The sequence below is a fragment of the Astyanax mexicanus genome, chromosome 16 (assembly GCF_023375975.1).
Source record: "Astyanax mexicanus isolate ESR-SI-001 chromosome 16, AstMex3_surface, whole genome shotgun sequence".
NCBI classification, from domain to species: Eukaryota; Metazoa; Chordata; class Actinopteri; order Characiformes; family Acestrorhamphidae; genus Astyanax; species Astyanax mexicanus.
In genome coordinates this window covers 41,481,176-41,508,229 of record NC_064423.1, presented here as the reverse complement: position 1 = coordinate 41,508,229, position 27,054 = coordinate 41,481,176, and the positions used below count along the sequence as shown (strand labels likewise).

The 27,054-nt window shown below is 41.2% G+C and overlaps 1 protein-coding gene across 1 annotated transcript in view; it reads left to right on the top strand.

The window, feature by feature from the left end:
- The window catches only part of trim66 (tripartite motif containing 66), a 56,496-nt gene that overhangs the window by 23,148 nt on the left and 6,294 nt on the right, over positions 1-27,054 (top strand). Inside the window, exons 7-14 of the mRNA XM_022670119.2 lie at positions 6,524-6,754; positions 11,417-11,528; positions 13,751-13,841; positions 13,935-14,115; positions 15,537-16,279; positions 18,155-18,275; positions 23,936-24,010; positions 24,133-24,285. Coding sequence (XP_022525840.2) covers positions 6,524-6,754; positions 11,417-11,528; positions 13,751-13,841; positions 13,935-14,115; positions 15,537-16,279; positions 18,155-18,275; positions 23,936-24,010; positions 24,133-24,285 — 1,707 coding nt within the window. The remainder of the gene's footprint in view (positions 1-6,523; positions 6,755-11,416; positions 11,529-13,750; positions 13,842-13,934; positions 14,116-15,536; positions 16,280-18,154; positions 18,276-23,935; positions 24,011-24,132; positions 24,286-27,054) is intronic.

Genomic DNA, 27,054 nt, shown 5'->3' with positions numbered 1-27,054 from the left:
TTGGAATAGCACTACTGAGGTACATTCATGAATAAACCAGTACTGCTGAGGTAAATGTATGATAGTTTTATGATAGTTTATCTTTATCTTAGTCAGAATGACATTATAGATACATCCCTGGTTTAATTTCAGGCTAAATATTTTGCTGTACTCAGTGTGTGACTGTGTTTAGTTTAATGTATTGAATATTATTTTAGACTGGGTTGTAGAAATGAACTCATGCCTCCATGTCTCTTTTTTCAGTATTAATTAAGTGAGACGGAGAGAGAAATAGAGAGAGAGAGAGAGAGGGAGGGAAATTGAATTGATGCAGCGTCTCTATTGGGAGAAGGGTAATGTGTTTTTATGGTGACGGCTTCTGACAGCCTCCCTGTAAACAGATGGCGATACGCTCTGAGCTCGTCTGCAGGAGGAAATCAGAAGCACTTAAGACCTTCACACCTTCAGATACGCTGTACTCTAACTCCTAACGTTTCTGGACAAGTTTTATAAAGAACTATTCTGATAAAAATTATATTTTAATTTGCACTCGTTGCTAAAATACAAATACACAACATAAGGGCTGTGAATCTTTGGGAATCCCACAAAGAATCGATTCTTGGGGTCAGGATTAGAATTTTTTAAATTTTTTTCAAATCTGTGATGATTTCTTTTTTACAACAAACATCGTAACATGACACTACATGCCCCTCTGTAGCCTAATACGGAGAAGCAGTAAGAGCAAATCCTTTCCCTTTCCTGTTGCTGCTGTCTCGCAACACTCACCTACTGTCGAGCGGAGCTTTTTAACTTTTAAAGAGCTCCGCAAGATAGTTAAAAAGCACCGCGCGACAGTTAAACAGCTCTGCGGTACAGTTAAAAAGCTCCGCGCGACAGTTAAAAAGCTCCGTGCGACAGTTAAAAAGCTCCGAGCGACAGTTAAACAGCTCTGCGGTACAGTTAAACAGATAAACGTCTATATTCTGCTAACTAAGTTGAGCAAAGCTAAGCTAATAAAATATACAATAATAAAAAAAGACTTTTCTTTTAAAGTTAAACGAGTGCTGGATGTTAATCTACACAGATTTCTCTCCTGAAAACTTATTTTTTATTTGGGTGAGTAAAGCTTTTCTGTTTATTTACAGTAAGCGTAGATTCACAAATTTCTCCAGAACTAAGGCTGGAGCATTAGCATTAGCAGCTAACCGCCCAAAACTACACTGAGTACACTGGGTGATATTAGCTAGCGGTTTGTCCCACGTAGCTTGTTTTAACACGGACTACAGTATGATATACCCGCCTCTGAAGGGCGAAAGAGCGGTTAGCAGGTAATGCAGGTAATGCTAATGCTAATGCTGCTCCAGCAGTGCTAGCAGGGGATAGCAGCAGGCTACAGGCCGATAATACTCATCTCTGAACGGAAAAAGAGCTAGCGCTGCAGTTATCGGCTAATGCTAATGCTGCTCCAGCAGTGCTAGTCAATGTTAGCAGCAGACTACAGGCCGATAATACTCATCTCTCAACTGCAAAAGAGCTAGCATTTAGCGCGGTTAGCAGCTAATACTGCTGGAGAACTAAACTGAAACTCCTGTATAACTCTGTACTTCAGCAGAGTGTCTTTACTGCTTCTTAATACCTGACTAATAGAATTAATACATAAGGAGCACCAGATTATAAGGAGCCCTGATTATTTTTGGGAAAATTAAAGAATTTTAAATGCACCTTAAAATTTGAAAATATACTGTAAGTAAAAAGATTGAATAACTTAAATAATACTTATAAAAACAATAATTTAAGTCATAATAATTTAAGTTTGTATGTAATATAGTGTATCCTTTAAATTTAGGATTTTTTTAAACAGTGTAGATAGACCCACACTTGAGTAACACTGCTGAGGTAAAGTTATGATTGGAATTGCACTATTGGCTTCAATAAGGCTGTATGATTAATCAAATCTTTAACATTATCTCAATATAAAGTACCAATCAAAATGTTTGGACACAAGCTCTTCTCATTTAATGTTTTCTTTCATTCTTTTTATGATTTTTTACATTTTACATTTAATGTTGAAGACTATTCTAAAGCTATACAGGAACACTTGGAATAGTTTTCTCGTTTTGTCATTTCTAGACGTGCAAGGTGTACTTTTCCCGTTGTTACGATAGCAAAGACACATTGCCACGCCCTAAATCAAGCTGCATGGTTGACAGCTCACTGATAGATCAATAAAGTAGGGCCCAGAGCTTCTAAAAAGTTTTTCAGCGCTTGTATTGACTGCACTAATTTGTCTCAGAATAAAATAGTTTGTAAAGTTAAATTCTTGAACTCTTGAAGGAAGGAGTTCCTGCAGGTGCTGAACAATAGAGGTGCTGCTTCTCCTTCAAGCATCACAATTAAATCACCTCAAATCACCATCTCAGTTGATCAGGTTTAGATCAGGGGATTAATGTGGAGGAAAAACTTTTACTTACACTGTTTACTACGTAATTTTAAGTGTCCCTTAATCGATTTCATATCTTTAATATTAATCTACAATGTAGAACTCATAGATATAATCTCATTTCATCAGATTATATCCATGAAATATATATATATATATATATATATATATATATATATATATATATATATATTTTTTTTTTTTTTAATTCAGTGTTTTGTTATATCACCAAGAGTGTCATCATAGTGAAATCTTATATTAGCGATGAACGTCTGAATGTTGGCGTCTGCCTAGGTTGTATTCAGTCAGTGGAGCTCCTGTGTTTTCTGTTACCAAGATAAACAAGATAAAACTCCAGAAATGTACCTGAAGAGGCAATTGACGGGGTGTGAGATAGCAATGAGCATTGTAAGATTGGGCCTTTAAACTGTTTTAGTCTTAATAATTATTTTATTTATTTATGGTGACCTCTACCTCACCACCCTAACTCTACCTGTCTCTCTCTTTTTTTTCACTGAATCCTCGACTAGAAATAAGTAAAAAATCTTTTTTAATACTTTTTTAATATCCTTGATATTTTAAGAAGAACAAAGAATCAGCAGGTGTCCCAACACGTTTGTTCTTACAGTTCACACACACACACACACACACACACACTGTTCCACGCAGGCCAACAGCACCTCTCAGCACCGGCTCCAAGCCATCAAACTCTCAGAACTGGAGGAGAAACAAAGTCGACAATAGAAGTTATTATTAGCTCTATTGATGTGAGGACTTGGGTAAAAATCGCAGGACGAACACCAATCATCCCGCGGGCTCCCCGCGCAGATCTGCACTCCTGGGGCAAATTAGTGTATTTTATTATTTCTTTATAAATCCATCTATCATCTTTCTCCCTTAACCGTCTCTGAGATATGAAAGGCAGGACAGGAGGAGGAGGAGGAGGAGGAGGAGGCGCTCGGGTGCAGCACGTATTTATTTAACCTGAGATTAATGAGAAGCTGAGGGAATTGTGGGAGCTGGCAGGCGGTGTTCTCTGCTCTCCTCACTGTGAAGCTTCACCATCCACTCCCAAGACTCCCGAGACCTCCTACCTCCACCCAACTGCACCCACTCCCACTCTACTACAGCTCCATCCAGCTCCATCCATCTCCACTCATCCACCCTCTCCTCCCAGCACTCCGCCAGAAACCCAGTGCTCTTAATCCTGCAGTAATGATCCAGACGAGCGAGAGACACCGAGCATTAAAGAGAGAGAGAGAGAGAGAGAGGACAAGATAACTTACTCTTCAGTTTATCCCTTTAATGTTTAACCTCACTCTACCTCCTTCTCTACTTCACTCTACCTTAATCTACCTTGCTCTATCTCACTCTACTGTTCAACTTCGATCTCTACCTCGATTTACCTCACTCTACCTCTCTAATCTACTTTACTCTACTTCACTACTGTACTTCATTCAAACTTGCCCTCTCTACTTCCCTTTACCTCACTCTACCTCGTTCTCTACTTCACTCTACCTTAATCCCTCTATTTATCTTTACGACACTCAACCTCTATCTTTCCTAATCTCACTTTACCTCACTCTACTGTTCAACTTCGATCTGTACCTCGCTTTACCTCACTCTGTCTCTACCTTACTCAATCTACCTCACTCTGCCTCTTTAGCTACTTCGCTTTACCTTACTCTACCTCGCTCTCTACCTCACTCCCCCTTAATCTACCCTCTAAAAGTATGAGTATGTGTACTTTTTTGTACTCAAAGGTACACTCTTCACAATTGTACCCTCAATGGTACAATATTGGTTTTTACAGGGTCAGATTTGTTCCCTCTGAAGAACAAAGTAATTTCTAACAGCACTAAGTACAAATTTGTACCATTTAACCTGCAGCCAAATGGTACATTCAGTATTCTGTATCACTGCACTAATAAACTTATATATTTAGTTGATGATAATGTTTATAATCTTTATAATCTTTACTGGCACAAAAACCATGGGTACAAAAAAGGACTTTCACTGAAAGGTACTTTTTTTGTACCTCACTATAAGGTACAGCCCCAGAGACAAGCTTTATACTCTTTTAAGTACAAATCTGTACTTCCTTTTCTTAGTGTGTACCCCACTCTACCTCACTCTACCTCCATAATCTACCTCACTCTACTGTGCCTAATTCAACCTCACGCTCTGTGCTTCACTTTACCTCACTCTAACTTACTCTACCTCTCTGATCTACCTCACTCTACCCCTCTCTCCTGTACCTCATTCAACCTCGGGCTCTGTACTTCGCTTTACCTCACTTTACCTCATTCTCTACTTCACTCTACCTTAATCTACCTCACTCTACTTCTATCTTCCTCAATCTACCTTGATCTAACTCACTCTACCTCTCTCTACTGTACTTCATTCAACCTCATGGTCTTTACTTTACCTTACTCTACTTTGCTCTACCTCTCTTTACCACACTCCACCTCAATCTTCCTCGGTCTACCTTGCTCTACCTCTCTGATCTACCTCACTCTACTGTACCTCATTTCTTTGCTTCGCTTTACCTCACTCTTGCACACTACTTCGCGCTTCCCTAATCTACCTTACTGTACCTCTCTTTACCTCACTCTACCTCTCTGATCTACCTCGTTCTACTGTTCATTTTACCTCACTCTACCTCTCACTCTCGTTCTCTACCTCACTCTACCTCTCCAATCTACCCCAATCTACCTCTCCACTGTATCTCATTCAACCTCGCTTTCTACTTCACTTTGCCTCACTCTACCTCATTATCTACTTGACTCTTTCTTAATCTACCTCATTCTATGTCTATCTTCCAGTACCTACCCTGCTCTACCCCACTCTAACTTACTCTACCTCTCTAATCTTCCTTATTCTACCCCTTTCCACTGTACCTCATTCGACCTCACTCTCTGTACCTCACTTTACCTCTCTCTACCTTCTTCTCTCCTTTGCTCTACCTTAATCAACCCCTCTACCTTTATCTTTCTCGAGTTACCTTGCTCAAACTCACTTTACCTCTCTAATGTACTTTACTCTACTTCGCTCTACCTTAATCTACCTTTCTTTACCTCTTGTTAACTCACTCTACCTTTATCTACCTCACTATACCTTTCTAATCTACTCTAACTCCACCCCTCTCTATTGTACCTCATTCAACCTTGCGCTCTACTTCACTTTACCTCTCTAATCTACCTCACTCTACCCTACTTTAACTCATTCAACCTCACGCTCTGCACTTTGCTCTACCTCACTCTAACTCCCTCCACCTCTCTCCTTTCTGCCCTGCTCCGCCTCCAGGCTGTACCTTACATTACACTATTTCTGTATGTTAATAAATATGAATAAATTATACATTTATTAAATAATAAATATGACCAAGAGTTTCCCACATCAGTCTGAACGTTTAGTCATTTTTTGGTTCTGGTAACTTTTATTTAGCAGCTTTGCCATCCTACACTTCCTTTTGGGTGCAACTGTTTTCTTGAAGCATGAAAGAGTCAAAGAGAGAAAGAAAAAGAGAAAGAAAGAGAGAGGGAGAATAAGAGAGGAAGAAAGAGCAAAGAAAGGAGGAGGGGCTCTGTCGAGCTCACGGGCTATTGCCTCCCAACTCTGACATTTGTTGGCATTAGCTGCGGATGCAGTCGCCTGGGCTTTTCTGGAAACTTCTCGCATTAGTGGGATTGTGACGGGGGAAGGCGGCGTGCGAGAGGAAGGAGAGGCAGTCTAATCTGTGATGTGTTTAATGCCGCTTACTCAGAGAAGCCTTCTGTGCCCCAGATGTGGGATTTACATATTATAATTGGCGCTGTAACTAAGCCCCTCATTATCAGGAGACTTATTTTACTCTGCTGAAAGGGTGGCGGCGGCGGCGGCCTGTGCTCCTCCGTGTGCCAGGGAAGCGTGGGTGCCGCGTTGTTTTCCTCTCGCTCTCGCGTCAGGAACTCTCGCTGCAGCATCCTCGGCTCTCGCCCTCTCCTCCGCCGCCTCTCTGCCTCTGTTGGCACTGTTGCCATGGTGCCAGCATCAAGGTTAAGCCGTGATCGTCAGCGTTAGCTTAGCGCGGGCGCTAATGACGGCACGCTTCTGTTCCTGCAGGGTTCCCCTGGGCTGGATGCTCATGTGGCGGCTGGAGGAAGTGCGGCTGATGCTCAGAACCGGGCCAGTCCAGAGATGAGGACCAGATCCGGCAGCATCCCGGCAGAACCGAGCCTGAGCCCGAACCTGAGCCCGAGTTCACCCAGAACCAGCCCTACTGAATTCAGGCCTACTGAGGATGCCCAGTGTCTAGCAACAGCACCTGGGGACCAGCGATTAACAGCACAGCAGGTAAACCTCAATGTACAGAACAACAGTGATAGAACATATAGGAGGAGTTTCTTTAATTTTACCAAATTAAAAACCTCTGGAATATAATCAAGAGGAAGATGGATGATCACAAACCATCAAACCACCAAACTGAACTGCTTGAATTTTTACACCAGGAGTAAAGCAGCATAAAGTTATCCAAAAGCAGTGTGTAAGACTGGTGGAGGAGAACATGATGCCAAGATGCATGAACAAAAACTGTGATTAAAAACCACCAGGGTTATTCCACCAAATATTGATTATTTCTGAACTCTAAAAACTTTATGAATATGAACTTTTTTTCTTTGCATTATTTGAGATTTATCTGAAAGCTCTGCATCTTTTTTTTCAGACATTTTTTTCATTTTCTGCAAATAAATGCTCTAAATTACAATATTTTAATATTTTTATATCTGGAATTTGGGAGAAATGTTGTTTGTAGTTTATAGAATAAAACAATAATGTTCATTTTACTCAAACATAAACCTATAAATAGCAAAATCAGAGAACCTGATTCAGAAACTGAAGTGCTCTCTTCATTTTTTCCAAAACTGTGTACTAGGCCTGTTACGATTATGACTTTATCTGCTTAAATTGTAATTATCTCAATAATTTTTGTAGGGATGCACCAAAATTTAAATTAAATAGCGATTAAACAGTAATTTTGTGTTTCCACTTGAGTCTCGACTGCTCCTATAAACACTATAAACAGTTCAAACACAAAAAATAACCTTCCATCCGTGAAAAAGTTGGCTCCTCCCTTATTGTGATGTCACAATACGTAAACCTGCATAGAACAACCCTGGCTCCACCCCTCACCTGTCAACCCCCACCAGAGCCCCGCCCACTAGATCAGTCTGCTGGTTGAAAACCTCAGACAGTATACGGCAGGATTAGCCAGCAGACTTCTTCTGAGTGCGGGATCTGTGCCTACTGTCTGTGCTGAGTCAGCAGATGAGGGAGATGTAAGAACTTTCTAATCACAGTTAAGCATGAACTAGCTTGATCATGATTTGCCATTTAGCTATACAATCTAACGCTAACGTGTGGTAAACACTCAGCATAAACATAACACGACACAACAGCTTATTTGCATAAAAGTGACAGAGCTCCTCAATGGCTCATTCTGAAAGGGACTGAAACTGGTGAGATTTTTATCTTTATGTGAGTGATTTTGTATAAAGAACATGTTTTGTATAGAACATAGACCTACAGTATTCTAATTTGTGTCAGCAAGCAGCCGGAGTCTGAGAGAGAGAGAGTGCAGTAGGTCATGCTGTATAATTGTATAATTGTAGTACCAGTCAAAAGGACATACCTAAGATATTAATGTTTTCATTATTTTAAAATGCTCTGTACTGTAGATTAATTCTAAACTCATCCAAACTATAAAGAAAAACATATGGAATTATTTAGTAAACAGAAATGTTTTAAACAAACCAGAATATGTTATATATTTTAGATTCTTTAAAGTAGCTCCTTTTGTTTAGATCATATTCTGTGTTTAGCTGGACAGAGCATCGTCTCTCAAAAGTGAAGCCACCACAGGTCGGGCGCCCCCTGCTGTTCGGTTGCAGAAAGCTGTGTAACCCCACCCATCCCCATAGGTTTCAATGGCAAAACAGACAACTCTCAATCACGTTTTTTTCTAATATACTGTAATTCTACCTCCTTTATTTAAATGCAGCAGCTAGTGTAACCTCTGCTAATATTATTACATTTTTATATCCCCGCAGAATTCGTTTTTTAAAACGTTATTCAGCTCTATTCAAAAAAGGTGTGGTTATTGTAAAAGGGCTGGTTATGGGCGGGACCAATAACAGACCGTCAGCTCCGCTCCGCTCCGCTCTGCAGCCTGTGACCTCGAGGCAGTCCTCAGGGGTGGGGTTATTTAAATGAGTAGGCGGTCTCTCCACAGTCTTTCTCCCTCCTCTGGTCTCTACTGCGCTCTACAGACTCGGGTTTCAGGAGCGCCAACATGGAGGAAGATTTTGGCTTCATTTTCATTGAATGAATGGGAACGGAGACACGGCGTCCATCTTTTTTTACAGTCTCTGGTTTAGATGATCAGTTTTGAACATCTCTGCTGGATTTTCTTAGTCAGCTTTATGAGGTAGAGTCTTCTGGAATTCAGGCTTTCAGTTAACAGCTGTGCTGAACTCATCAAGAGTTAATTACTTGAATTTCTTGTCTCTTAATGTAAAGTTTGAGAGCATCAGTTAAAGTAAAGTAGTGAAGAGGTAGAGTTACAGGTATACAGTGAATAGTGAATATTTGAGTAATGTTCGAATCCAGGTTATGAGAAGCAACAACTACTCAACTGAAAAAGAGGTTTGTTTAACACTGTTTTTAAGTCACTACATGATTCTTTGTGTTTCTTCATGGTCTGGATCACTTCACTACTCATTTACTATTTAGGACATTTTTAATGAAATAAAAAATAAATACGTTGTATGAGAAGGTGTGTCCGAACACCTTTTGAATGATATCCAGGTATGAGTTTTCAGTCCTATCGCTCAGCCCTGCTGGAGATACAAGGTTTTTGTGTGATGATAAGCCTAAAATAATCACGCAGGGTTTCACATGGCTCTCCTGCAGTCGTTCGCTAACAGTGCCATTACTAAAACTGCATGCCTTCTGGGTGTTCTGCCGCGTTTCCGCCGCGTTTCTGCTGCGTTTCTGAGCGCTCTGCTTCCAGTTGCTTACATTATCATTCGCTTTGGCCTAATTTCAAAGAGCGAGCCTCTGGCAAACAGACCAAAACACCTTTGCTTCGCTCGCTAATACACAGCGCACCATTGTTTTCCCCTTTAAAGAATACACCAGATGATTTACATCAAAAGAGATAACTGTTGTCTTGGAAACGGATCCTCTAACTTATGTTTTTTATCTTTGCTGTTTTAAGAACAGCTGCCCACAGTAATGATTATTCTTGGCCTTGGTCGTGAAACTTTCTGGCTTCTGATCTTCAGATCTTCTGCAGTATTTCTTCATATGACTTCATATGTACAAGCCCCGTTCACACCTGGTTTTAGAACATTTTAGACCTGTACAAAACATTTTCATGAAGTTCTTTACACTAAATCACTCTCACATAAAGATAAAGATCTCTATTCAGCTCTGTTTTTACCAGTTACCAGTTTACCTTTGATTAGCCACAGACAGTAGTTATAGATCCCTCCCTCAGAAGAAGTCTGCTGGCTAATCATGTTATGTACTGCCTGAGATTCTCAACTGATCTAGTGTTTTTCTAGGACAAAAATAAGAGACAACCTAAAAACAAATTATGAGTTTCTTTGATTTTACCAAATTAAAAACCTCTGGAATATAATCAAGAGGAAGATGGATGATCACAAACCATCAAACCAAAATTAACTGCTTGATTTTTTGCACCAGGAGTAAAGCAGCATAAAGTTATTCAAAAGCAGTGTGTAAGACTGGTGGAGGAGAACATGCCAAGAGAACAGCTGCCCACAGTAATGATTATTCTTGGCCTTGGTCGTGAAATTTTCTAGCTTCAGATCTTCTGCAGTGTTTCTTTATACAACAGAAAATACCTGAGAGTACGTACCTGTACAAGATCCTGTTTACACCTGGTTTCAAAGGGGACGTATTATACCTGTACAAAACATTTTCATGAAGTTCTTTACACTAAATCTCTCTTACATAAAAATAAAGAGATTTCACCAGCTCTATTCTCTTACCAGTTTCAGTTCCTTTCAGAACGAGACATTTAAGGGCTTTGACATTTTTATGCTGCTGACTTGCCACAGACAGTAGTTATAGATCCCTCCCTCAAAAGAAGTCTGCTGGCTAATCCTGCTATGTACTGCCTGAGAAGCAACAACTACTCAACAAAGTAAAGAAAAGTACAACATGTCAGGTCAATCTGAAAGTAAATTGCTGAACTGATGAAACTGGCACTCATCAGGAGCGCCCCAGGAAAGGAAGAGCAAGCGTTCCCTCTGTCGCACAGGACAACTTCATCAAAGTTACCAGAGAATACAGAGTATTTTGGTTTGTTTAACACTGTTTTTAAGTTACTACATGATTCATTATGTGTTCCTTCATAATCTGGTAGATCACTTCTCTATTCATTTACTATGTAGAAAAAATTACTTTAATCACATAAAGATAAAGATCTAACCAGCTCTATTCTTACCAGTTTCAGTCCCTTTCAGAATGAGCCATTTAAGGGCTCTGTCACTTTTATGCAAATAAGCTAATGCTAGTTAGTGTTAGCTTGTGTAGCTAAGTGGCAAAACACAAACTAGAAGCACAAAACTCTTGATTATTTGAAAGTTCTTACATCTCCCTCTTCTGCTGACTAGCCTCAGACAGTATTTATAGATCCCTCCCTCAGACGAAGTCTGCTGGCTAATCTCAATGCGTACTGTCTGAGGTTCTCAACCAGCACAGCAGACCGAAATGGAAACGTTCCTTCAACAGATCTAGTGGGCGAGGCTCTGGTGGGTGTTGACGGGTGAGGGGCGGAGCCAGGGTGGTTCTATGCAGGTTCCCTTATTGTGACATCACAATAGGGGAAGAGCCAAACGGCTCATAGAAGCAAACGATTCCTGATGTCCTGAGCTTTCTTAACTTGCTTTTCATATTTACACCACCATATTTACTCTTCTTCTCCAGAAGGATTGTACTCAGTCCAGGACGAGGAGGTCCGAGTCCGATAGTGGAGTAATGGACGTCCATCCACAGACCCGGAACAGTTCTAATCTCACCACCTACAAAACAGAACCAGGTAACAAAACACCTGCTTTACACTTTAGTCACATTTATGTACATTATAAATTCTTATACTTGTCTAAATATACAATACTCTCTCATAACGAATAATGCATTTAACTACTAGATCTAGCATGCATTCATTGCTGACACAGATGTGAAAAAACACACATATTAGAGCTGCACGATATATCGTGGTTTAAGCATCGTCATGGCGATGTGCGCATGCGCAACAGTCACATCGCAGGACGTGTGATGTCCTTTAAGGCATTTAAATCAAACATGTCATGTTGCAGTGTTGTATGTTTTGATTCTTGACACAAGAAGTAGATACACAGCGCTGTCTCTGTGTCTGTGTGAGTGACAGGCTGCTGCTGCCCGAGAAGCACATGCTTGTAGTCCAGCACAGTTTAGCAGTGCAGATATTTCCAGTTACAGCTGAATTCACGCTTTTAATCCCAGAAAAACAAACGCTCTTATTTACCTTTTTAAAAGGTCATTTAAATGCTGATTAAAGGGCCGATTACCGTGGTTTTGCTGTTTTACTCGCATTTTGAGTTGAGCTCGGTGCTGACTCAGCTCTTGATTGGTCCGGACACAACACAGCACAAGGGTGGGGGGCAGGGCTGGTGACGTCATGGGCCCTGCATTATTGTTTAATATCGTGATATATATCGTAAAAAAAAAAAAAAGCGATATAAATTTTTTTCCAATATCGTGCAGCCCTACATTCGACTAATAGATCTAGGTCGCATTCATTGCTGACACAGACGTGCAAATGCACACATATATACAGCTTGTCTGGATCAGGTAATAAATAAACATGACTAATCCCAGGCGGGATTATAGAGGGGGGATTAAACCCCTCAGAATTGAGCTGTGGAACAGAGGAACTGTGTTCTCTGGAGTGATTGATGGAGCTCCATCCAATACTTTTGGCCTTTGGGATGAGTTGATAAGTTGAGGATGAGGTGAGGGATGAGTGCAATCAAAACTTTATGTCAATCAGTTTCAAAATATAGTGGAAAGTATTCCCTTTAGACTTACAGTTACCCCAACAAAAGCAGGATTAGCTCTTTTAAATACTCTTGATTTCAGAAAAAAAACAAAATTAATAGAGTGGCTGTCCCGATACTTTAAACCATATAGTTTGTGCATGACTTGTGTGCTTAGGGTCATTGTCTTGCTGCATGACCCAACTTCTCCAGAGATTTAGTTCATCATCTCTAATAAAATTCAGAATTCATCAACGATGACAAAACATTGTATAGTTTACTGTATTTTCTGCACTGTAAGGCGAACCAGATTAAAAGGTGCAATTATGTGACACTAGTAAGGAACAGGGGTGTCGCCATGTTTCCCTTTTAATTCAGCAGGTCTTGCTGCTAATCTTAACTAAGTTAAGTAAATCTAAGCTAAGTAAAAACAACTGTAATTAATAAAAAAACAAGTTAAACCAGTGCTGAATGTTATTCTACACAGATTTATCTCCTGAAAACTGTTTATTTGTTTGAGTAAAGCATTTCTTTTTATTTACAGTAAGATTAGATTTGCAGATTGATGGCGAGCTGCATGACAGGGATTCTAACCAGTGATCTCCTGATCATTGTTGCAGTGCTTCAGACTGCTGGACCACTTAGCACCCCCTTTTTAAAATTTTTGCGTAAAATTATAGCAATTTTGGCTGATTGGTGGTGGTGTCGTCAATACACACAGAGGAAACAAAATAAACAAAGTAAACAAAACTTAAGCTTAGATTTACAGATTTCCACTAAGGCTGGGTGCAGCAGCATTAGCATTAGCGGCTAATCGCTAGTAAATGCTGCTAGACAGAGCTAGACAGAACCTTGAGTGTTCCAGTAAGTCAGTCTGATATATACTCACTTCTGAACAACAATGAAAGACCTAGCGCTTAGCACGGTTAGCAGCTAATGCCAATGCTAATGCTGCTCCAGCAGTGCTAGCCAGGGGTTAGCAGCAGGATACCGGCCAACAAAATTAATATTTACCTCTGAACAGTGGAAGAGCTAGTGCTTAGCCGGTTGAGAGGCTAATGCTAATACTGCTCCAGCCTTAGTGCTGGAGAAACTTCACTGAAATTCATACATAAGGAGCACAGGAATATAAGGCGCACTGATGATTTTTGGGAAAATTAAAGGATTTTAGGTGCAGCTTTTAGTGCGAAAAATTCGGTATTCTTTACAATATGTTTTTTTATAAGTATGATTTCTTTTTCAGATAATGTCTACGCATACGCCTATGAAAACACAGGCTTTAGGACAAAATCGCGGACAAAATCCCGAAGATCACGAGAAGCTCAGGACAGCAGGTAGATCTTCTGCACTGCAGATTGAAGCACATTGATTTTACTGAAGAAGATCCACTTTTATCTTCTCTAATCTCCTGGTTCTGAATTCTGTAGCTGCAGAGAAGCTCAGAACGGTTCTAAGGTTCCGGTTGTGTGTCTGGAACGGCTGAAGATCCTCGTGTCCAAATGTCCCCCTCAGGGACACCAGAAGAACACTACCGGTTCTGCTGCTGATCCAGGACTGAAATCTGAAGGAACCGTCTCACAGGATCTACAGAGAGAACTTTCACCTGAGGTAGACTTTTAATATAATTTGGTTTCACCAATAAAAAGCGAAGAATATCTAAATACACTGAGATGCCAAAAGTCATGGGACAGGAGCCAGAGCTTAAATGTGAACGTTTATACAGAATAAACAGAATGTACTGTATGATATAAACATTTTAGTTTCAAATGTGGATATTTTTATTTGTCGCAACATGGCAACCAATGGAGTTTAGATTTTCTCAACTATGCAATTAAATTATGACGCAGTAAAGCAGCATTCTTCACTGATTGGCTGAACAAACTCTTTGGACCAGTCAAAGACCTGGAGCTCTGAGATCCCCACATTCTGCTCTGTGGACTCTTTAATTACTACCGTGCTTCACTCATTTCCCAGCAGTGTGATTCTGAAGTTTTATATGATGCATTTCTGCACAAATACAGACAAGACAGACAGACAGGTAGATAGATAGACAGACATGAAGGTAGGTGGATAGCTAGACAGACAGATAGACAAACAGACAGACAGATATATACAAAGACAGACATTTAGGTAGGTGGATAGCTAACCAGACAGACAGACAGATATATAGACAGACAGGTAGATGGGTGTATAGACAGACATTTAGGTAGGTGGATAGCTAGCTAGACAGACAGACAGACAGACAGACAGATAGACAAGCAGACAGACAGACAGACAGATATATACAGACAGACATTTAGGTAGGTAGATGGGTGGATAGACAGACGTGTAGGTAGGTGGATAGCTAGACACACAGATAAACAAGCAGACAGACCGTTAGATAAACATGAAGGTAGGTGGATAGCTAGACAGACACACACACATATATATATATATATATATATATATATATATATATATATATATATATATATATATATATATAGCTAGACAGATATATAGATAGACAGATATACAGACAGGTAGAAGGGTGGATAGACATAGAGACAAGCAGACAGACACACAGTTAGATAAACATGAAGGTAGGTGGATGGCCAGACAGAAAGACTGAGAGACAGACAGACAAATATATAGACAGACAGATATTTAGGTAGGTGGATAGCTAGACAGACAGACAGATATAGCTAGACAGACAGACAGGTATATCGACAGACAGGCAGACAAGTAGATGGTCGATAGACAGAGACAAGCAGACAGATAAACATTTAGGTAGGTGGATAGCTAGACAGGCACACATATATATAGCTAGACAGATGTACAGACAGGTAGACGGGTGGATAGACATAGAGACAAGCAGACAGACAGGTAGATAGATAGATGGACAGGTGAATAGACAGACATACAGATGTTATTAATTGCTTATAATATTATTTAAATGATCTAAAAATGTTATATGAATATTAGCTATTTATAGACTATATTTAGAAGGATTTTTCTTGGTAAGATTCTTCTTTTTTCTCCATATTTAGGTGGGTTCCGCTGCAGAACCGGTGCATGATGAGGGACAGACGGAGTATCTAGTACCGGTTCCGTCACCACAACCAGAACTTCAGCAGTGCAGCTCGTCTCCGGTTCCCTCAGAGCTGCAGGTTCAGGACGAGGACCTGCAGGACTGCACCGAGTGCTGCATCTCCCCGACCCGATCCGGCGAGACAGAACCGTCCCCTCGGCCCCAAACTGAGGAAGAACCTGCTTCTGACCCGAACCCATCAGAACCCAGATCAGTACCGGCGTCAGACTGCCTCATCGAGTCCACCACGGAGCCGGACTTCTGCTCCGAGCCGGAGATCGACTCCGAGCTTCAGGCAGAATCAGATCCGAGTCTGGAGTCTGAACCGCAGGTGGAGTCGGACTCGGAACCGCAGGTGGAATCGGACCTGGAGTCAGAGCAGCCCCCTGATCTGGAGCTCTCGGTGGAGTCGGAACCGGAGCTGGAGTCGGAACCGGACTCCACGGCGCAGGTGACTCTGAATCTGGAGCAGGAGTGCGACTGGGAGGAGGATCAGCAGGAGGACTCCACTGACGGAGGGTCCGAGGAGACCGTAACGGAACCGGAACCGGATCCGGTACCGGAAGACCCGGAGGGGGAGGAGATGGAGAATGAGGATTTCTGTGCCGTCTGTCTGATTGGAGGAGATCTGCTGTGCTGCGATCGCTGCCCCAAGGTCTTCCACCTGTCCTGCCACGTGCCTTCACTCCTCAACTTCCCCACGTAAGAATACCTGATATAATGTATTTTTTGCATTATAAGCTTTATGTGACACTAGTAAGGAACAGGGGTGTTGTAATGTTTCCTTCTAATTCAGCAGGTATCTGTAAAACTAAGTTTAGTAAATCTGTAATTTGTAATTCTCCTAAGAAAAACTGTTTATTTGGGTGATTAAAGCTCTTCTGTTTATTTACAGTAAGCTTAGATTTCCAGATTAACACCAAGGCTGGGTGCAGCAGCATTAGCATTAGCAATAACAGCTCACCACTAATGCCACCAGACAGCGCTACATTTTTAGTATCGTATTTTCTGCAGTATAAGGCACACTGAATTACAATGCGCATTATGCAACACTAGTAGGGAACAAAGGTGTCGCCATGTTTTTCTTCTAATTCAGCAGGTCTCACCACTGGGTAGCGAAACCTGTAAAGCTAAGCTAAGTTTAGTTAACAAAACTGTAATTACTGTTTATTTGGGTGATTAATGTGCTTCTGTTTATTTACAGTAAGCTTAGATTTCCAGATTTACACCAAGGCTAGTTGCAGCAGCATTAGCATTACTGGCTCACCACTAATGCCGCCAGACATCGCTACCTTTTTAGTATCGTATTTTCTTCACTATAAGGCGCACTGAGTTACAAGGCGCATTATGCGACACTAGTAAGGAACAGGGGTGTCGTTATGTTTTCCTTCTAATTCATCAGGTTTCTGTAAAGCCAAGCTAAGTTTAGGTAATCAAACTGTAATTCGTAATTCTCCTGAAAACTGTTTATTTGGGTGAGTAAAGAGATTCTTTAGCGATTCGATATATTCACCTCTAAAAGGCAAAAGAGCTAGCGCTAAGCGCACTTAGCGGCTAATGCTAATGCTGCTCCAGCAGTACTAGTCGGGGTTAGCAGCAGGCTACAGGTCGATAATACTCACCTCTGAACAGTAAAAGAGTTAGCGCTTAGCACAGTTAAGAGGCTTATGCTAATACTGCTGCAGTCTCAGTGCTGGAGAAACTTCACTGAGACTCCTGTATAACTCTGTACTTCAACAGAGTGGCTTTACTGCTCCTTAATACCTGACTGATAGAATTCATACATAAGGAACACCGGATTATAAGGAGCTCTGATGATTTTTGGGAAAAATTAAAGGATTTTTAGTGCATCTTGTAGTGTGAAAAACATGGTTATAATATTTAGAAGATATTTAAAAAAGTAAAAACAAAAACCTAACATTAGAGGAAACACTGCAGCATGACTGAAATTATTAATCTGAAAATAGATAAAAAGCACTTTTTCCCTGCCAAATAATTTGTATTGAAAAAAAATAATACAGCTCTGTAAAAAATGAAGAGAGCACCTCAAAATCAGTTTCTCTGATTTTGCTATTTATAGGTTTATGTTTGAATAAAATGAGCATTGTTGTTTTATTCTATAAACTACAGACAACATTTCTCCCAAATTCCAAATAAAAATATTCTCATTTAGAGCATTTATTTACAGAAAATGAGAAATGACTGAAATAACAAAAAAAGATGCAGAGCTTTCAGACCTCAAATAATGCAAAGAAAACAAGTTCATATTCATAAAGTATTAAGAGTTCAGAAATAATCAATATTTGGTGGAATAACCCTGGTTGGTTTTTAATCACAGTTTTTTTTTCATGCATCTTGGCATCATGTTCTCCTCCACCAGTCTTACACACTGCTTTTGGATAACTTTATGCTGCTTTACTCCTGGTGTAAAAATTCAAGCAGTTTAGTTTGGTGGTTTGATGGTTTGGGATCATCCATCTTCCTCTTGATTATATTCCAGAGGTTTTCAATTTGCTAAAAAATAAAGAAACTCATCATTTTTAAGTGCTCTCTTATTTCTGCTCTCTGGTCCTGCAGGGGGGACTGGGTGTGCACTCTGTGCAGGGACGTGCAGCGGCCGGAGGTGGAGTACGATTGTGAGGATGCACGACTGCCCGTAGCCGTCGCACCATCTGGACTGTCTGCGTGTGATCAGAGGGTAAGAGGAGCGACGCTGAGCTTCATCTGCCCTCAGTCTGATTTATCTGTGCAGATTTCGTGGTCAAGATCTAAAAATATGTCAAAGTCAAAGTGGTTTTTATTGTCATTTCAGCTATATACAGAGTACACAGTGAAACGAAACAACGTTCCTCCAGGGACCATGGTGCACATAAACACAGTGTAGACAGAACAATAGTGCAACAGTACAAAAGTGCAGACAGACAATACAACACAATACAGACAAAGAATAATAAATAACAAGACAGTGTGCAAATTACACAGTGTGCAATAGAGTCCAGTGAGGTAGTAATTACTCTATTACACAGTGTGCAATAGAGTCCAGTGAGGTAGTAATTACCTCTATTACACAGTGTGCAATAGAGTCCAGTGAGGTAGTAGGATTTTTAGTGCTTTCCATTTTCTGGGGTAAGTGGGGTAAGAGTGTGTGTGCATGTACAGAAAAACCATCAGTTCAGTCTCTGCAGTTGAGGAGTCTGATGGCTTGGGGGTCGAAGCTGTTACAGAATCTGGTCGTGCTGGACCGGATGCTGCGGTACCTTCTTCCCGAAGGCAGGAGGGAGAACAGTTCGTGTGAGGGATGGGTGGGGTCATTCACAATGCTGGTTGCTTTGCGGATGCTGCGGGTGGTGTAAATGTCCGTGACGGAGGGGAGAGAGACGCCGATGATCCTCTCAGCTGTCCTCACAATACGCTGGAGGGTCTTGCGGTCAGAGACGGTGCAGGTCCCAAACCGGGCAGTGATGCAGCTGCTCAGGATGCTCTCAATGGTCCCTCTATAGAAGAGTGTGAGGATGGGTGGAGGGAGAGGAAGGAGGAAGTAGAGACGCTGCTGGGCTTTCTTGGCTGTAGAGCTGGTGTTCAGGGTCCAGGTGAGGTTATCTGCTAAGTGGACACCAAGGAACTTGGTGCTCTTAACAATCTCCACAGAGGACCCGTCGATGTTGAGTGGAGAGTGGGTGTGTTGTGCTCTCCTGAAGTCAACAACCATTTCCTTTGTCTTGTCCACATTCAGGCGAAGGTTGTTGACTGTACACCAGTCTGTCAGCCGCTGCACCTCCTCTCTGTATGCTGACTCGTCGCCTTTGGTGATGAGACCAAGCACGGTTGTATCATCGGCGAACTTGATAAAGCTGTCAGAACTGTGTTTTGCAGCACAGTCATGAGTCAGCAGGGTGAACAGCAGAGGACTCAGGACACTGCCCTGGGGGGCCCCCCCGTGTTCAGTGTGATGGTGCTGGAGGTGCTGCCCCCGAACCGGACTGACTGGGGTCTCCCCGTCAGAAAGTCCAGGATCCAGTTGCAGAGGGGGGTGTTGAGGCCGAGCGAGCTTAGCTTCCTGGTGAGGTTCTGTGGGATGATGGTGTTGAATGCTGAACTGAAGTCTATAAACAGCATTCTGACGTAAGTGTCCTTCTTCTCCAGGTGGGTGAGGGAGAGATGAAGGGTGGTGGTGATGGCATTGTCCGTGGAGCGATTGGGACGATACGCAAACTGCAGGGGGTCCAGTGAAGAGGGCAGTCGTGTCTTGATGTTCCTCATGACTAGCCTCTCGAAGCACTTCATGATGATGGGTGTAAGTGCAACGGGACGGTAGTCATTGATGCAGGACACTGTGGACTTCTTCGGCACGGGAACGATGGTGGTGGACTTGAGGCACGTTGGGACAGTGGCGCTGCACAGGGAGATGTTGAAGATGTCCGTGAGAACATCTGTCAGCTGGTCTGCACACTCCCTGAGCGCTCTGCCGGGGACGTTGTCTGGTCCTGCAGCTTTTCGTGGGTTGGCAGAGTGTTCCTCACATCCACTGCAGTCAGGCACAACACCTGCTCGTTCGGCTTGGGCATGGTCTTTCTCGCCATCGTGTTGTTTTGTGCCTCAAACCGTGCATAAAAGTTGTTCAGGGCATCAGGGAGGGAGGCATCACGTTTACAGGACGGTGGCATTGTCCTGTAGTTGGTGATTGCCTGGATGCCCTGCCACATACGCCGCGCGTCACCCGTGTCCTTGAAGTGGCTGTGGATTCTCTGGGCGTGTGCGCGCTTTGCCTCTCTGATGGCTCTTGACAGGTCGGCTCTCGCTTTCCTCAGGGCCACCTTGTCACCCACTCTGAAGGCGGAGTCGTGGGTCCTCAGCAGCGCACGTACCTCAGCAGTCATCCAAGGCTTCTGGTTTGGGCGTGTAGTGATGGTCTTGGAGACAGTGACATCATCAATACACTTGCTGATGTAGCCAGTGACTGATGCTGCATACTCCTCCAAATCAAAAGAATCGCCTTCAGTAGCAGCCTCCCTAAACATGTCCCATACAGTGCACTCAAAACAGTCCTGAAGGGCAGAGATGGAGCCTGCCGGCCAGGTTTTCACCTGCTTCTGAACTGGTCTGGAGCGTCTGATGAGTGGTGTGTATGTTGGAGTCAGCCAAACACACATGTGGTCCGAGAAAGCGAGGTGGGGGCGGGGCTCCACCCGGTATGCGCTGGGGATGTTTGTGTAAACAAGATCCAGCGCGCTCGCTCCTCTCGTTGCAAAGTTCACATGTTGGTGGAATTTAGGGAGCACTGACTTGAGATTTGCGTGGTTGAAATCTCAGGCGATAATAAACAGTCCGTCTGGGTGTTTGTTCTGCAGATCGCTGATAGTCCGATAGAGTTCACACAGAGCCTCTTTAGCATTAGCACCAATGCTAGCGCTGGGTGGGATGTAGACAGCAGCTATTAGCACGGCGGAGAACTCCCGTACTAAATAAAAAGGTCTGCACTTGACTATCAGGAACTCCACCAGCGGAGAGCAGTGTTTGGCGACAGTCACAGCGTTGTTACACCATTCCGTGTTGATGTAAACACACACGCCTCCACCGCGGGTCTTCCCGGATAGAGCCGCGCTTCTATCCGCTCTGAACGCGGTTAGCCCGGCTAGCTGAATGCCGCTGTCCGGAATGTTGTTGTTCTGCCACGATTCCACAAAAAACAAAGCACAGCAGTCTCTGAACTCACGCTGGGTAGTTCGCTGGAGTCGGATGTAGTCCAGTTTATTGTCAAGGGGACAGACGTTTGCCAGAAAGAGCGATGGTATAGCCGGCCGGCTAGGACTAGCCTTTAGCCTCGCGCGGATCCTAGCTCTCTTTCCGCGCTTCTGGCTGATTTCTCCACTGTAGCAGGGTCTGGCGGTGGTAGAACATGTGCACGGGTGTTCCGATGCACATATTTGCAGGAAATAAACGGAAAAAATGACAAATAGTAACACAAAATTACCATTTAACGGACCCGGAGCGGCCGCTGCGTGTTAACGCGCCGCCATCTTGGGTGGGCATCTTGTATGCAATATGCCTTATATGCAATAATAGATTAGTCTCAGATATGGCAGATACGTAAATGATTACCCTGCACGAGGCTCATCGCTATCTTTCACCACAGCAACAGTGTATTTTCACTCCTTCCTCCTGCCTGGTTTAAACAGCAGCAGATCTTCTGAATATATCTACACTGATGGGCGTGGTGTTCTGGAAATGAGGTGTGTTCAGGTACATTTCTGGAGTTTTGCTTGTTTATCTTGGTAACAGAAAACACAGGAGCTCCACTGACTGAATACAACCTAGACAGACGCCAACAGTCAGACGTTCATCGCTACCTCGGCAACACAGGCGCTGCGCAGAGCCGAGCGTACATCCCCACTTATTACACACACATGAACACACAGCAGCACAAACCCAACTTTTACATCAACAATAAACAGAATAGTAAATAAAATAACATTGCTGTTCCCGTAAATGAGCTGCTGGAGCTCCTTCACAGCGTCAACCAGCAGCTCAGTTTCCTCTGCTGAGAAGAGTTTGTTGGACACGTCCAGGTAGCTGCACCGTTAAAATAGCAATCCACCAAAATCAGAGCTCACCTGATCTACTCTTAAAGAGAATGATGAGCCAGAGACACTCTGATTGGATTATTTTACATATAATTATAGTATCGTTTACCATATTTAAAAATGTTGGTGATATTATTGTGTACCATAAAATATGGTACATTTTAGTTCGGCTGTCAGGTGTTCTAGAGAAGCATGGCAGAAAAGCTTCGGGTTTACCTGTCCTTTATGATCAATCCCTGCTGATATACAGGGACTGTGATCAGCGTAACACAGCATGGAGAAAGGCTAAAGAGATTGCTGGGGGTCTCTGGTGGGTTTTGGAAATATTAATATAGTTAATATAAGTTTTTTTTAGCTTTTGTTAGCCTATATGCTTCTATATGCTCACTAGACAGTAATATGAAGCTTAGTCTAACGTTTAAATTTGTAAATATATATAAATATAACATTTATATGCACTAAGCCGTATCCAGACGAGATTATTTTCTCACAGGGACGTCTGTAACAAATATTTTACTCTTCTACTCTTTAGTGATAAAACTCCTGCATCCGGACTGCAATTGAAAAAACAGGAGGATCAGTGAGTTTTTAGGTTCAGTAGCTCCTCCTTTTCCACTCGCTGTTGTGTTACATGGATCTTCTTGGAAACTAGCACCCAAAGTGTAACTATGGTGCGCGGCAGTGGACAAACAGCTATTTTACCACAGAGTTTCAGAGAAAAACAGTAGATAATTCAGCCTCTAATTTTCTCAGAGGACGTCTGAGAAAAACACCTACATGATCGTTCTGGACGGGAATAAAATTACAGAGAATAAAAAAAAAACATAAAATAGAAAATTACCCCAGAACCCCCTGAGAAATGAATCCCATCCGGATAGAGCTCATTAGAAGCATCATCATAAAATAGCTATTTGTCCACTGCCGCGCACCGTACTTACACTTTGGGCGCACCACGGTTTCCACAGAGATCCATGTTAAAAACACAACAGCGAGTGGAAATGGAGGAGCTACTGAACGCTATGTCATGTGACCGAGAAAAAAGCATAAAAACTCACTGATCCTCCTGTTTTTACAAAAGCAGAAGAGTGAAATTATTTTCACAGACGCCCCCTGATGAGAATTATCCCATCCGGATAGGGCTTTAGTTTATAGGGAAGAATAATCTTGTATAAAACCATTTCTGGTTTATTAAAATTATATAAAAATTGGGCGATGCACGGAACGCCTTTGTAACGCCCACATGTGACCAGTTGGAAAGGGGCATAGTGTTCATGTATGTTGTACAATGGCTATTGTACATGTTTTATATTCTGTTTTTCCGGTCCAAAAATCTGGAACTGGTTACCAATTAAACCACTTAATATTCGTCAGGCATCGAGTGTTACTAGCTTTAAAAAACAGCTAAAAACCTTCTTTTTTTAGCTTAGCTTTCTGTTAGCTTACTCCCTTTTCTTTGTTTGTATATAAATTTATTATTTGATTGATTTTGTTTTTATTCTGTTTATTGCATTCTATATTATTTTATTCTATTATATTTAATGTTTTTTATTTATTTAATATTATTATATTAAATAAGTTACTTTTTAACAGTTTTTTATTTGTTTGATATAACTTATTGTTTTACATTTTTCAGTTTTATTTCATTTTATCGTGAAGCACTTTGAGCTGCATTGTTATGTATGATAAAGGTGCTATATAAATGAAGTTTTCGTTATTAATATTAATAATAATAATAATAATAATAATCTGTAACTGATTGTTTTATATATTTTTGCAGAAATGTGAGAAGCTGACTCTGCTGATCTACAGCAACATCCTCAGTGCTCCCTTCCACGAGCCTGTCAGTCCACTGGTAATGAAACTCCAGATAAAACTCTGTAAATTTAATAATTAAACAGCGTTTATTTAAAGAGTCTTCTTTTGCTTCTTTAAACAGCAGAAAACAGATGGTTTGTGTTTCTATTTCTGTTTCAGGCCCGTCATTATTATCAGATCATCAAGAGGCCCATGGATCTATCTGCTATCCGGAGCAGACTCAACACAGGCAGCTCGTCACACTACAGCTCCCCCGGCGAATTCGCCGCCGACGTCCTGCTGATGTTTAAAAACTGTGCCAAGTTCAACTACGTGAGTGAAATCCTCCCTCTCTCTCTCTCTCTCTCTCTCTCTCTGCTCTCGCGCCGCCGCTGTTTATTGGTCCTGAGCGTTTAATGACAGAGCTCTCCAGCATGTGATTTATTCAATTATCTCCTCCGTACGCAATATTTATTCTCTCTCTGCGCTTCTCTGACACTTTCATATCCTGTTCTTTATCTCAGGATAATTATATATCAACAGTAGCTGACACTCATTCCAGCTCAGCCTGCGCTGCCATTAGCATTCTATAGAAAAACACAGTATTTATATTTATAGTACACACAGTTATAGGAGGAGTATTTTAAACAGTAAACAATAATGTGTTTAGATATACAGATCTGGAAAAAAAAAAAAAAATATATATATATATATATATATATATATATATATATATATATATATATATATATAAGAGAGCACTTAAAAATGATGAGTTTCTTTGATTTTACCAAATTACCTCTGTATTATAATCAAGAGAAAGATCAGGGTGCGAATTACGGGTGGTATTGGGGTTTGGGGGGGTCTTCAAGCCTCTCCTTATGGGGTAAAAACAATAGTTTGAGGGGGTTAAAACATATAATAATGTTAAATACTACAAAAACAATGCAGTATCTGTGGCTGGAAGAATATTGTGACACAATATTAACCCCCCCCCCCCCCCCCCCCCCTAAAGTCATCATGGATCATACCATTCCCTGTTAATAAGCATATTCCTCACCTCACCTGCTCGCTGGATCATTATTGGTCAGGTGACCTGCGTCTAAGTTAAGGTGTGCAAGCTGCTCAAGCTACAGCATTACGTGTAAGTAGCTCTTTCTACATAGCTTTCTTAAATATGCACTTTAAACACACTTTTCCTTGCATAAATAAGTCACATCAATTTCATATCCCACCTTAAATGCAGCTAATTTACCTTTCCGCCTTAAATGCTGCTAATTTACCATTCCACCTTAAATGCTGCTAATTTGCCATTCCGCCTTAAATGCTGCTAATGTACCATTAATCACACTTTTCCCTACGTAAATAACTCACATGAATTTGCTATCCCACCTTAAATGCTGCTAATTTACCATTCCGCCTTAAATGCTGCTTATTTACCATTCCACCTTAAATGCTGCTAATTTACCATTCCACCTTAAATGCTGCTAATTTACCATTCCGCCTTAAAATGCTATTTTACCATTCCACCTTAAATGCTGCTAATTTACCATTCCTCCTAAATGCTAAATGCTGCTAATTAACCATTCCGCCTTAAATGCTGCTAATTTACCAATATTCACACTTTACCCTACATAAATACCTCACATGAATTTGCTATCCCACCTTAAAAGCTGCTAATTTACCATTCGACCTTAAATGCGGCTAATTTACTATTCCGCCTTAAATGCTGCTATTTTACCATTCCGCCTTAAATGCTGCTATTTTACCATTCCACAGGCTTCAGGCTGTAGATACTTATTTTGGCGCTTTTAAGGTGGAACAGAACATTTAAATGGGAATCCAGGTTCTGTTTTATATGGACTGTTTGTGATTCTGCGCAGCCTAAGCAGAAATGAGTAAAACTCTTAAAACACTTTATCATCTACTACAGTAGAGAAAATTTGTTTTAATGCAGGGAAACTGTTAAGGTGGAATGGAAATGTGTTTTAAGGCGGAAGGGACTTGAGAAGAAGACATTAAAAGCTTTATATGCTGCAATAAATACACCTAGTGAGGAATTAGTTACTCAGATGAGTAGTTTTACATTAAACTGGTTTATTACAATTTTTTAAGGTAAGACTTATTTTCTATTTTTTTATCAGGCTACTTATTAAAATGAACAATAGCCAAGATTTTTAAAAGGCATTAGCCAAGCTATATACATTCATTCCTACATCTCCCCTTAACATTTAATATTGTAGTCACAGTATCAAAATATGTGGATGCATCTTAAGTATACTTGGCCAATAAAACTGAAACTTAGCTTAAATGAAACAGGACAAAAGCCTTATTTACAGTGATTTTCAGTTACATTGTTATTTTCTATTCATTTAGAATTAAATTATAAATGATTCCTGTGGGAGAGATCCTGTAGAATATGAATTAAATTGAAAGGTGAGAAAGCTGATGAAACATAGCAGCCAGTAGCATTGTGTTTTTTTGCAGGATTTTGCTGCATAATATATTATTTATAACTATAACTAACTTCCTCCCTGATGATTATGCTGAACTGCTTGTATTTTTAAACCAGGAGTAAAGCAGCATAAAGTTATCCAAAAGCAGTGTGTAAGACTGGTGGAGGAGAACATGATGCCAAGATGCATGAAAAAAACTGTGATTAAAAACCACCAGGATTATTCCACCAAATATTGATTTCTGAACTCATGGCATGTACCACCAACCACCAGTAGAGGGCCTGGAAACTGCAGTGGAAGAGCTGAAGCTCAAAACAAAGTAAAAGGCTCAAAAAAAAGAAAAGAGATTTTAAAAGAAAACCACACAAGAGAAAAGAAATATCTCAGAAACAAGGTTTCTTTTACAAAAAGCTTTTTCTTAAAGTTTCTTTAAGTTTGTTTGGTTGGATTCCATTGTTTGAGCCATGCCATTTTTTCTTCTACCATTTTTAAGATCTTTTTCCAGAACCTTAAGGCCACACAAAATCCTTTATTTTTCCCAAAAAACCTCAGAGCTCCTTATAATCTGGTGCTCCTTATGTATGAATTCTATCAGTCAGGTATTAAGGAGCAGTAAAGCCACTCCACTGAAGTACAGAGTTATACA